A 12184-nucleotide genomic window follows, 5' to 3' on the forward strand; every position below is an offset into this window, starting at 1 on the left:
TGTCTGGGTGTGTTTTATTGTTTTTTATTTTCCCCCTCCTTTATTCCACCCTTCTCCCTGTGGGCTGGGCAGCTTTGGGGGGTCGTTTTGGGAACTGAGTGAGCTGTGGGGAATGCTGTAGGGGCAGAGGGGATGGAGAGGAGGCAGCGCTGGGGGCTGGCAGCTGCTGCCCCTGCTCGGCGCCTGGAGAAGGGCTCGGACACTCGGACACGGGGGCAGCGCTTTATTGGGGCCACGGGGGGCAATGGGACCGGGGGGGGGACACAGGAGTATAGAGAGGGGGCGTGGTCACACGGAGAGGGCGTGGTCACGGGGAGGGGGGCGGGGCCGTGCTCACGTGCAGCGGTTCGTAGTCGGGGGCGTGGCTGCCGTAGAGCGGGTTGGGGATGGCGACCAGCGGCCGCTGGGGGCGGGGCCTGGCGGCGCGTGGCCCCGCCTCCCCCCGCGGGCGGGCCGGCCGCGGCTCCGCCTCCTCCTCCTCCTCCTCGCACAGGTCGGCCTAGGGGGGTGGGGCAGGTGTAGAGTGGGACACGCCCCCCTTGGGCCATGCCCCGCCCCCTTGGGCCATGCCCCGCCCCCTCGGGGCGGGCCCCTCCCCCGCCCGCCCGCCCGCCCGCCCTATGCAGCCCGCCCTTAGGTTAAAAAATAGATGAAAATAAAAAGGGACTACGAACCGTAAAATAAAAATAAAATGAAATAAGAATATGTTAAAAATAACGAAAACAAGAAAAACAATAAATAAAAAATAAAAATGGAATTAATAAATGTAGGTTGAAAGGAATTAAAACAGGAAAAATAAATAGAAGTAAAAAACCAAAATGTAATAAAGAATAAATGTAGGCTAAAAGGAATTAAAACAAAAATAAAAAAATGAAATCAAGAAAAATAAAAATAAAAAACCAAAATGTAATAAAAAATGTAGGTTAAAAATGATGAAAACAAGAAAAACAATAAATAAAAAATAAAAATGAAATTAATAAATGTAGGTTAAAAGTAATTAAAACAAGAAAAATAAATAGAAGTAAAAAACCGAAATAGTAATAAAGAATAAATGTAGGCTAAAAGGAATTAAAACAAGAAAAAAGGAGAAATAAAAAATAAAAACAAAACACTACAAATGAAGAATGAAAACCCCACACCAGCCCTAGGGCTCCCCCCCTCGTTCGTACCTGGAGGTACCCGAACTGCCCGTCCCGCTGGCGCCGCTTCACCCAGCAGTAGGTGATTCCAGCGCCGGCTGCCAGCACCAGTGCGAGGCCCAGGGCTGATGCCAGCCCCGCGGCCACAGAGCCCCCAGGCTGGGCCCTGCCGTTGACCTGCAGTGAAGAACGGTGAGAGGAGCAGCCCCGGCACGGCTCAGCCCCCCACGTTGCCACCGTGGGCCCCTTGTCCCCGTTCTCCAGCTCCTTTGGCACCACCCATCCCCACACGTGCCCTCAGACACTCACCTGACTGACGTGCACGGCGGGCGGTGGGATCCTCAGTGGCTCCGCGATGGCGTGGATGATGCCATTGGAAGCCATGATGTCCCACTCCACGATCATCTTGTCATTGATTCCCCTGGCACCCTACAGTATGGGATAGAGGTGCTGGCACTCGATCAGCAAGCCTCCCCCGTGTTTCCTGTCTCAAAATAGAAGGGGGGTGGAAGGTTGTGGGGTTTTCCATCCTCCTTGGACGTCAAACGTACCGCCTGCTCTGTGCCGTTCCCCACGGGAAGGTCTGACACGTGGAGATCACGTCCTGACTGGGATGTGATGTTGGTGCCTGCTGTGAGGTTGAAGCTGAAGAGCACAACATTGCTGGATGACACATGGAGCTTCAGTTCTTCTCCTGTCAGTGTCTGAAAAAGCAAGGCAGAGCGGGGATGGGAAGTGGCTGAGACAGCTCCCCTTTGTTCCATGCACCCTCAAGTGGCCACTCCGTCCCTGTTCACTTACTTCATTTTTTGCAAAGCCAGAATTCAGGGGCACAAAGAGAGTTTTGGGAGCAGAGTCATCAGACAAATAGATGAAAAAATCCAATCCTTCTTCTGTGTCATTGGCAAAATCAAGCAACATCTGGAAAAGAAAGGAAATCTTCCCCATTAGGACACTGCAGCCAGCTTGAAGCAGTAATCATGCTCAGCCCAAGAAGCATCCCCCTGACCTTGGAAAGAAAAGGCCTTGCTGTTTGCATTCTGCCCCAGCACACAGGCTGAACCCCTCTTGTTCCTCCTGCTTGCCCTCGATCCCTCCCGTTCCCCCTGTGCCCAGCTGCTGGCACACCAAGGACCCAGGAGCTCATTGCTTACGGAATAGAAGGTGGAGAAGCGAGGGTGGTCTGCGAGCACCTCGGGGAGTTTGCCGTTGCAGGAATACCCATCTCCCACAAACCCTTCCCGGCAGGTGCACACCAGATCTGCAAAGGAACATCGAGCTGTGCCTTGACTTGCCCACGGTGGCTGCACAGACCCCCACTGCCTTGGCTTCTGGGTGGCCCTCAGCGTGTTCCCTCCTGACACGGGTGTGGGGAGAGGGGATGTGCCCTCGGGGCAGCTCTGTCCCCGCAGCCTTCACTTGTGCTGGGCAGGATGTTCTCCAGGGAAGATGCTCATGCCACTCACCCTTCTCCCGGTAGCAGAAGGCATCCCAGGTCTCACTCAGGTTGCTTCTGGTGCCGTAGTCCACGATGCCCACCCGGTTAGCCCCGCAGCTGGGGTTGGGGTAGGCCGTGGGGTATCCAGCCGTGCCGTTGTCCAGCCACCCCACCAGGCACAGATGGAATCCCATCTGGCAGAGGAAAATGGATCGTTAGATTAAAAAATAATAGCTCCAGGCCAGGTTTTGTGTGCCCTCATGCACACTTCCATCGTGCAGCCTCAGACTGTGTTCTCCTGGCATGTAAAGGGCTGGGTTTGCCTCAAGCTATGGCCCAGCGTGGCTAGTGGGAGCCAGCAGCCCTCCTGATTTCATGGACCATGGGGCAAAAGCTAAGGACCAGCTGAGGTCCATCCCTCCTGCCTCAGCTGTCCCCTGTCAGTCGTTTTGGGGATGACTTACTGAATAAAGGCTACCACGACCTGATCACCCTCTGGGCTGCTGAAATTGGCTACATACACCAGGGAGAGCAGCTTTTTTACCAAAAGCAAATGCTTTTGGTAAGGCTGCCCACTGCTGTCCCCACGACTTCTTCTGTTGGAGGCTGAGGAAACACCGACAGGCAAATGGACACCGTGCCCCCACCCTGCTGACCTGCTGTGCTGCCGAGAGCTGCCGGAAAGTGGCCAAGGAGGCGCCTTCTGCCGCGCAGGCCCTCTGTGCCTGCTCGTAAGTGAAGTCATACTTCTTTCGGGGTGACTGCAGATGAAATACACCCATCGTCTTATCTGCAAAATAACAAGTCCCAGGAGCATCAGCACAGCACCGAAAGCGAGCAGTCTCCCAGCCTGCTCCCTGCAGCGTGGGTCCCCTGTCTGAGTGCAGGTGGCACAGCCAGCCAAGGGTGGGTGCGGAGGATGGGTGCAGGTTCATCCTCCCCTGTATAACATGGAGGGGAAAAAGGGATTGTGAAAACCAGACCAAGCTGCAGTGATGAGTCCCTGGCCCCTTGCTTCTCCCACCCTCGCCCTCTCCTGAGGGATGCCACAGCCACAAGGTGAAGGATGGTGGAGGCTCACTCACCATGAAAGTGCAGGTCGGTGCAAATGGCCTCCCGGTGGCACTGCCCGTTGTTGTCCAGGCACCGGTCCGTGGGTGGCACTGCCTCCTCCAGGCACTGGATCCCGTCGCCAACATAGCCCCGCTTGCACTCACAGCGCCGCTCGTTCTGCAGCACGAAGGAAGGCCGGCATGTGAAAACATGCAAAGAGCAGCTGGCAAACTGTGCATCCCTGTGAACCTGGGGACAAGCCTTCAGAATGCCTCTGCAGCCCCTGGCACCGTGGCACAATGTGCGGCCTTTCTTAGGCTGCATTGCTTGTCCTACAGCCTGTTGTCCCACACCCAATTGCACATAACCCTGCCGAAAATGTTACACTGATTCCTTGCCATGTGCTGTTTGTAAGACAGCTCAGCTCATGGGTACATGGCTCGTGAGTGTTGCACTGCATCATGTTCTGTGTCCCTTCTGCAGTGAGCAGCTCTGGTTCCTCCGCAAAAATGGCTGTCATCGTCCCCAAAGGACCACCCCAGAGCCCCCACAACAGTCCAGAAATGCCATGACTCGCACCACTTACACCTGTTGGACAGAGGGATGGGGGGAAATGGCCTCAGAAATACATTAGCAGGGCCTGCAGGATGAGCGCAATACCTGAGACCAGAGAGGCTGGGCAGGCAGGGGGCCTACAGCAGCAGGGGACACGGTCACATCACTGTCCTGCAGCTGCTCTCACAGGCATGCAGATGCCCCTTGACATATGGGATGTACTCACCGGACCAGTGCTGATGCACTTGGCGTGCTCGCTGCAGTCCCCATTCCTTCCATCTGCACACCGGTCTATGGGGTCGCAGACATAGCCGTCTCCTCGGTACCCAGCAGCACAGGCACAGGAGATGTTGACACCAACCTGCGTGCATTGTGCCTGTGCAGCACACCCGCCGTTGTCCTGGCTGCACATGTCGATCACTGTATGGATAAAAGCACTGCGTTAACTAACTTACTTTGCTCAGTCCCCTGGTGGTCTGTCTGTCTTGCCTTTCTCCATGGAGCTGCTCAGGACGCTGTCACCTCTTGTCGTGCCACGTTGTCCACTTTTCCCCTCTCTCACCACCCCGCCACCCCATCCCCTGGTGGCTCCCCCTCACCTGTGCACATTCTACCATCTCCCTCGTAGTGTAGGTTGCATTCACAGAGGTTGCCGGAGCGGCAGGCAGCTTGGGGATGACATGGTGGCGAGCATTCGGGTGTCATGACTGAAACCAGAGTGCACACGGGTCAGAAAACCACACGTGTGATGCAAAGGCTGCAACATGGGCATGGCTGCCACCACCTGCCTCTGCCCCAGAGGCTCCCCAACCCTTGTGGAGTTCAGTAACTGAGACCAGCTCTCAGGATAAGCCGTGGCCCTCCATTTCCCCCCAGTTGATAGCTCCTTTTTGGAGATAGTTCTGACTGGCTGCTTGTTCCCTGAGTCCCAGGGAACAGCAGGTGATGGAACCAGGGTTTTCTGGGGGTTGTGGGAGGTGCCATTCATCAGCTCCAAAGAAACACCCCCAGGGCTGCTGTAGGAGCACTTTGCTGTCCCAAGGCAAGACCATGAGCAGCACTGTGGGAACAGGACCTGTCCCTCACACTGGGGGCAGTACAAAGTCAGGGTTTAGGCAGCGGTGGGGCCTGGCACCCCTCACCTAGCCTGGTTTCACAGCGTTCTCCAGTCCAGCCCTCAGCACAGAAGCAGAAGCCATCGCCGTGCAGCCCTCCATTGCACACACCGTTCTCCGTGCATTTGCATTCTGCGAGGAATGGGTAAAGAATGCTGTAATGGCACCTGCCTGCACTGCAGCCAAAGGCCACGGGACAGAAATGTGCTTGTGTGAGCAGTGCATGCAGGCAGCCATGGCAGTACACACACACACACACACACACGAATACACACACACACACACACACGCACGCACACCCCTTCCCATTGCTGCCAGCCCAGACCCCCCCATCTCTGCAGGACGTATCCTCCACGCAGGAGGGGAAGCTCCCACAGACCCCCAGCATCTCCCTCCCTTGGGCACTTCTAGTGATGCCTTCTCCCTCTGAGTCCCTGCCAATATTCAGCCCTTAAAAACGTTCCTGGAGACCCAAGACCTGCCCAGCTTGGGACAGGGGAAACTGCCTTTTCCTTCCCCTTGCCTCACATGGGCACAGGTCCCTGCTGAACACACCCCAGTATTTCAGCCAAACAGGGGCTCTCAGCTGGGTGTGACAAACCAGAAGGGGGTCTTTGAACCCAGAGCCTTCTTGAAACTACACCTGGCGCAACAGCTGTCCCGCAGAGAGCCCAGGGAGGGGTGTCCCCAGCCCTAGAGATCTGACCCGAGTGTTGTGGGGAACAGACACACGTGGCAGAGCTGATTCCCATGCTGTAAGCTGCAAAAAAGTCACCCAGCATCTATCCCCCCCTCCAAATAGCACCATGTGCTGCAGTCATCTGTGTACAAACCATCTGTGCACCCTTACCTTGGCAGTTGGGCCCGTATCTGCCAGGAGCACACAGCTCACAGCTGGTCCCAATGAAAGCCTGGCTGCAGTTGCACCTCCCAGAGCCTCGGATTTTGTCGTCGCAGGTACCACGGTTACCGCATGGCGCCTCAAGCCCTCCCGGGCATGCTGTAAATGGGGCAGCTCAGTGAGGCAGTAGTGACAAAGTGGCCCTGCACCGGAGGGGAGTGCCCGCTGCCCTGCACAGAGCCTGTGCACCAGGTGCCATGTGAATGTGCCTTACAGCGTGTTTGGCAGTCCTGGGAGGGAGCACTGGGGACATCCCCTGACTAAAAGCCTTGGGAATGAGGGAAAGAAGAGCATATTTGGCATGGTTTCCAGCCTGGTTGCTCCCAGGGATGCTGAGTCTGTGCTGGCCTGCCCCATGCTAACCTGGCAGCAGACTCATCCAGGTACATGAAAGCTGCCTGTGCACGAAGCCTGGGAATGGTTGTTCACTGGATGCATCTAGGGACCAGTGATAGGTGTGACAACTACCGCCAGCTGCCTGGCGCCCAGGGCTCCCCCCATGGGATTCGTCAAGGAATGGGAATCCCCTGGTACAATACCATCCACAGGGAATCGATTGTTCCCGACACCCTTTATGGGCTGGGGCTCCTCGTCTGGGGTGTTGCCCACCCTTTCACTTCCCCTTCCCTGGGGAAGTGTATTTGTAGGCATCAGAAACCCATGCTGAATGAGACTGCCCTCTTGCCACGAGAGAAAGGGCCAGGAAGGGTCTCACGCCTCCTTACCCCGACAGTCGCGGCCATAGTGGTTCTTGCAGCACTGGGGGACCCACTGGGTGGAAATGCAGATCCTCTCACAGCCTTGCTTCCTAGACCCCCTGGAAGAGAAGTGTCTTCTGAGGGGGTCCCACGGGGAGGGCGGCCAGGATGGCCGCAACAAGGAGGAGTGGTGAAACAGAAAAGTGTTTCTGAACAGCTGGTTTCCGTAATAGTAGCAGCCCCTGGTTCCCCCCTGCGAGGAAACAGGCAAAACACAGAGTTTGCCACATTGTCGCTGGATACTGTGTCCCTGACACCTCACCTTGACATTTCTGTGCCACCCATTCAGTTTTATACCGAGAAGCAGAGGCTTCCTAACATGTGGTGGGGCTGGTGAGCCGTGGGAGTAACATGGGGACATGCCAGGAACCCAGCATGTGAGGGACAATGGGCAGTGCAGTGAGCAGGGCACAAAGCTGCTCCCCGCCTGATCCCCGGGGAAGCTGCAGCGGCCAGCCTGAGCTCTTTTGCTGTGACACTCCCTCCCAAAAGCCCCCCGTGCTACTTCAGAGTTGAAGCTGGACCCACGCAGCCCTGTCACCCCTTTGGGATTGACCAGGTAAGGACCACTGTGGTCCCTGATCCCACATTGCTCAGCCCCTCTCCTGTTCTACAAAACCGTGTGACCAAAAAACAAGGGACTAGCTACACGAAGGTGTGCCCTCATTTTGTGGCTGAAACACGAGGGGCACGTGGGTATTGTCATCAGCCCTGCAACAGGCCACCTTGGTGGCAAAGATGGGAGCTTTACCCGATGAACTGAGCCAGGAGGGCAGGGCGGCTCGAAGCCACAGAGTCCGCAGCTCTCCGGAGATCTCTGTGGAGGGGAGAAAGAAACCCCAAAGCAACTCAATATGCATTTCTGCCTCTCTCAGCTGCACTGAGCTTTGCCAAGGAAGAGCAGTAAGCCCTCCTAACATCCCTCTTCCTTGGCAAGGGCTCAACAGACAGTGTGGATTCTCTTCAGCTTTATCTGAAGTGCTCACCTGCAGCTCAACGAAGACGAACTCATCACACCGAGATCCCAGATCTGGTGGCTCCAACAGTTTATCGATGCCATAAGCAATGCCCCCACTGAACTCCATGTGCCTCTGAACGATCATGGCATCACCGTTCCCCACCATAAGCTCCCCCTACCAAAGGAAGAAAACAACTTGTGATCCTGGCACATCCCATACCCTGGCTGCACCACCTGAGGATCACCCTTTTTGGCTGTCATGACTTCTCAGTCACCCTGAGAACTCTTCAGACTCTCTGCACTCATGTCCTTAGCCACCCAAATGTCATTTTTCACAGCCACCTCTCCTAAGAAATGGTCTCCGTCCACGCGACACATGCCATGGAAAGGTCATGGCACCCCACGGCTGGCTTAGCAATCTGGTCAGCACTGCAGGTGTCTGTAGATACATGTGCCTCTGCCCTTTCCTGCCAGCTGGCCTCTGAGTCTTGAGCCTCTCTAAAGGGCCAGCATCCCAACTCTATGTTCCCTTCCTGCTGGTGATCAACACAGAGCATCAGTTGACAGCTGACAGTGGAAGCAGAGCCTGGCATCACCATCGCGTACCGTGTGGGCTTTGCTGCAGCTGAATGAGATGGTGGAGCCGTGCATGGTCCGTATGAACTTGACTTGGGGCATGTTACCAGCAACAATCTAAGAGGGGAAAAAGAACATGGGAGAGACAAGCAAAACTGGCTGCTCATATTCCAAAAGGGGATGCTGCTTGGTGAGGAACAGGGTCAGCAGCCACACTGAGAGGGGGTGTGACATGGCAGCATGTAAAGCTGGTGTGGGTGGAATGGTGTCACATTTACCTTTGTGTCCCTGATCATGTGTGCTTTGAGGTAGGAGGCCAGCATGTCCCGATGCTCTCTGCGGTACAGCCACTCCTGCCTTTTCTCCGAAAGGGCATTGAATGCAGCATCTGTAGGCCACAGCATGGTGAAGGGTCTATGCAGAGGGTTACTAATCAGTGGCAGCAGCTCCGCATCCTGTCCAAGATAAGAGGGGATGCAAAGAAAAAGCCACAAGCCAAAAGTAAACATGCACGTGTACACATTAGCTTCCCATGGAACAGCAGGAGTCAGGTCACTCACCTTCAGCAGCTTGCTATAAATGGTGTACCCAAAGGCCTCTGCCACTTCTGTGATATTTTGCTGCAGGAGGAAAAAAAACAAACTGTCACTAAGAGGTGCCAGGAACAAAGCCACTGTGCCAGCCTGACTCAGGTCACAGTCCCTTCTATAGGTAGCTTGCAGTGGTTCTCCCAGATATTGAGACGACCTGTCACAAAGCCCAGTGCATCCATTCTGGTGTCTGCCTTGGTAGTTGGTGCCAGCCTCTTCTGACTGCTTTGTTATTGACAAAACTAACTCCTTACGGGGTGAAAAGCTCCCTTTCCATGCACAAGCAAGAACTGGTCGGAACAGCTCCAATCTCTGTGTAGAAATGAGTGTGAGAACCTTCCAACCCATGGAGGTTGCCTTTTGCCACAGGGCCAGTTTCTACCTGGTGGCAGAGAACCCCCCCCCCGCTCCAGGACCTGGAGTGGTGGTGCAGGGGCGAAACCAGGTGGTTTACAACCACAGTAGCTAAACAAGAAAAATTCATCTCTGTTGCTGTCACACCTAATGGCTAGGGCTGGCATTCAGCAGCTGCTACTTCTCTGTCTCATGCTGGGTAGGTGCTGCTACGGCAGGAGATGGGATGGCTTTCAGTACTCTATTGTGCTGTATAGAGAATGTGTTATTTACTGAAAAATCCAGGAGCTATAAGCTGCTAGCACTTGTTTCAGGAGTATCTGAAAGACACTCTCACTGCCATACTGCAATGTGCTCTGCACTGGAAAAGGAATGTGATGGTTTGCACGGGACACAACCTCCCTACCTACATCCAGCACTATTCTCTGATGATGGATCATGGCTCCTTCTGGCCCAAATATTGCTATGCCACAAATGCTGCCACCTTCACGAGCCAGATCCGTGTCCTCAGACATCACCTACGTGGCTAGGAGCTGGAAGGAGGAGAACCACATACAGCCTTGGGCTGAGGATGCAGGGAAATGGCTTATCAGGGACAGCAATACCAAAGTTGTGGGGATAAAGACTGTAGCCCTGTCTTCACCGTGGCAGATGTTAGGGCACGTTCTTTCAAACTTGCCTGTGAGATCTTTAAGGAAATGTTATGGTCCACCAGGTCATTTGGAATGAGGATCTTGTTGATAAAATGGATGACCCCATTCACGCCGACGATGTCACCCGTCACCACTTTGGCTTCCCCATTGAGATAGATGCTATTCTGAGAGAGAAGGGATGCAGTGAGGTACTCCCACCAGAGCATGGCCCTGTGAGCCACCTGCAGGCTGTGGAGATCACCCACCACCACCGTGGCCTTCAAATGACAGCAAAAGTGACATCCTGTCAAGTGAGGCAGGGAAGGGAATGATGTTAGAGAACTACCTCTTTCTCTGTGATCGTTATTTTGTGGCCAGATAAAGATGTAAGGGACTCTTGGTCTTCTAGGTCACTCAACAGCAGTTTCTGGCAACCCACCATGTGGTAGCGAAGCAGCTCCCGGAGGAGACCTCTGCTCTTCCACTCCTCAAACTACAGAGAGAAAACAGGAAGGAGATCACACTGGGGGCTCTTTGTCTTGTGGGAGAGGCACAGACCTGATGAGGGAGACCTGGATTGCCTCAGGCTCTTCTGCTTGGCCTGCCTTGTTGATCCATCTTGGTAGAAAGCTCTTTCCCTCAAAACACAGCGAATGCACAAATCCATTCAAGAATTTTGGGAAATTTAATCAAGACAACAAAGAACAGCATTCAGGTCCCTTGATGGAGGACAAATAGCTACATTGGCCTTGAACAAGTGATGCCTGGGGTACATGGTCCTTGGGAATTGTTCCCTTCTGTAGGGGAGGCCCATGGAAAAAAGGCTGGGGCTGGTGGTGTGAAACTGCCCAGCAGGACTTGCCAGTGATGGTGTTAGGATCTTCCACTTCAATGACACCAAAAAGCTGCTGGTCAAGGACCTGTTTGGTTCATCAGGTCCTGGATGAAGATCTCTCCTCCCTCAGGTCTCCACTAGTTTGAAGTGGGATGGCAGTGCCCAGGGAACAGGGCAGGAATGAGAGGTCTTCATCACGGATACTCTGAAGCCTTGCTATTAGCAGCCTCTAATAGCCATGGGCAATGAAAGCCACCACACATCACTGATTTGGTACAGTGCCTCTGAGGACCATAAGACTCCAGAGTCTTATGGTCTTTGAGGACCACATGAGCCTGCAGTAAGGGTTTCCTTACAGCAGGAACCCTGTGCACCCCTGCCCAGACTGTCTGCAGCAAGCCTGCATCCAAACCTTACACTGATGGGGAATGGGGATGCATTTAATGCTCTTCAGTGAAGTCTCTGCTTCAGTTCAGGGCATACCCACAGGAGACCCTGGCACAACTGGAACTTGGCAGACACCTGACAGTGTTTGGGGTGGGAGGACACTTACCGTTGTGGTGTTTGCTATGAAATCTGCCCGTGGGACGAAGACAGTGAAAGGCCCTGCTCCACTGAGCTCCTTGGTGTTTCCTGCCTGTGGCATGGAAGCATTTGTGGGATGGCAAACAGAAAACACAGTTCCAGTTAGCAAGAACCTCTTGCAAAAAATACAAGTGGGAATTGCAGACCAGGAAAAGCCGTTTGTCACTAACCAGTATCATCTTAAAGAACACGGATGCGTCTTTGATCCTTGCAAGCTCCTTAAACAAAGAGAAAGAGCTGGTATTAGCAGAGTCTCTTCCACCAACAGCCAGCACAGTGACCTGCTCCTTCCTCTTCCACTCCAACGAGTTCTTCTGACACACCAGAGCCACCTTGCCCTCCCTCCCTTGCCAGCACTGTGGGCATGGATGACGTGGAAGTTACAAAGCAGGCAGTGATTTCTGCCTGGACCATTCACATCAGAGATGGAGACGGCAGGATTTGCTGAGACACAAAAGCGGGCTGCTTCTGCAGTGGCTGTCTCATAGGTTGAACTGCCTCAGTGCTCATGGGACACCTCGAGTGCTTCACAAAACACCTGCTGCAATCCCACTGTGCTGCTACCAGAGTGGCAGGCATAGCCTTGGCAGGGCAAGCTCCTCTCCTGAGCACACAGGAGCAGAAGCACAAAACTGAGTGTCTATCTTTTCTTTAAGCTCTGTTATGGGCATGGCTGCTTTTAATTTGCCATTACC

The 12184-nt window shown here is 54.3% G+C and overlaps 1 protein-coding gene across 2 annotated transcripts in view; it reads right to left on the minus strand.

Annotated features, from left to right (window-relative positions):
* Nucleotides 1-208: 208 nt before the first annotated feature.
* The window catches only part of STAB1 (stabilin 1), a 62079-nt gene continuing 50103 nt past the window's right edge, over nucleotides 209-12184 (minus strand). For both annotated transcript variants that reach the window (XM_084530812.1, XM_084530813.1), the window contains 23 exons: nucleotides 11660-11707; nucleotides 11458-11541; nucleotides 10416-10562; nucleotides 10117-10254; nucleotides 9054-9113; nucleotides 8772-8948; nucleotides 8524-8610; nucleotides 7946-8092; nucleotides 7711-7776; nucleotides 6927-7152; nucleotides 6151-6300; nucleotides 5328-5432; nucleotides 4785-4892; nucleotides 4412-4605; nucleotides 3663-3807; nucleotides 3234-3367; nucleotides 2606-2771; nucleotides 2294-2400; nucleotides 1941-2060; nucleotides 1691-1843; nucleotides 1449-1568; nucleotides 1170-1316; nucleotides 209-499 (listed from right to left, as the gene is read on the minus strand). In XM_084530812.1, coding sequence (XP_084386938.1) covers nucleotides 308-499; nucleotides 1170-1316; nucleotides 1449-1568; nucleotides 1691-1843; nucleotides 1941-2060; nucleotides 2294-2400; nucleotides 2606-2771; nucleotides 3234-3367; nucleotides 3663-3807; nucleotides 4412-4605; nucleotides 4785-4892; nucleotides 5328-5432; nucleotides 6151-6300; nucleotides 6927-7152; nucleotides 7711-7776; nucleotides 7946-8092; nucleotides 8524-8610; nucleotides 8772-8948; nucleotides 9054-9113; nucleotides 10117-10254; nucleotides 10416-10562; nucleotides 11458-11541; nucleotides 11660-11707 — 3021 coding nt within the window. In that variant the 3' untranslated portion in view covers nucleotides 209-307. The remainder of the gene's footprint in view (nucleotides 500-1169; nucleotides 1317-1448; nucleotides 1569-1690; nucleotides 1844-1940; nucleotides 2061-2293; nucleotides 2401-2605; nucleotides 2772-3233; nucleotides 3368-3662; nucleotides 3808-4411; nucleotides 4606-4784; nucleotides 4893-5327; nucleotides 5433-6150; nucleotides 6301-6926; nucleotides 7153-7710; nucleotides 7777-7945; nucleotides 8093-8523; nucleotides 8611-8771; nucleotides 8949-9053; nucleotides 9114-10116; nucleotides 10255-10415; nucleotides 10563-11457; nucleotides 11542-11659; nucleotides 11708-12184) is intronic.

Source organism: Aythya ferina, assembly GCF_964211825.1.
Source record: "Aythya ferina genome assembly, chromosome: 10".
Lineage (NCBI taxonomy): Eukaryota > Metazoa > Chordata > Aves > Anseriformes > Anatidae > Aythya > Aythya ferina.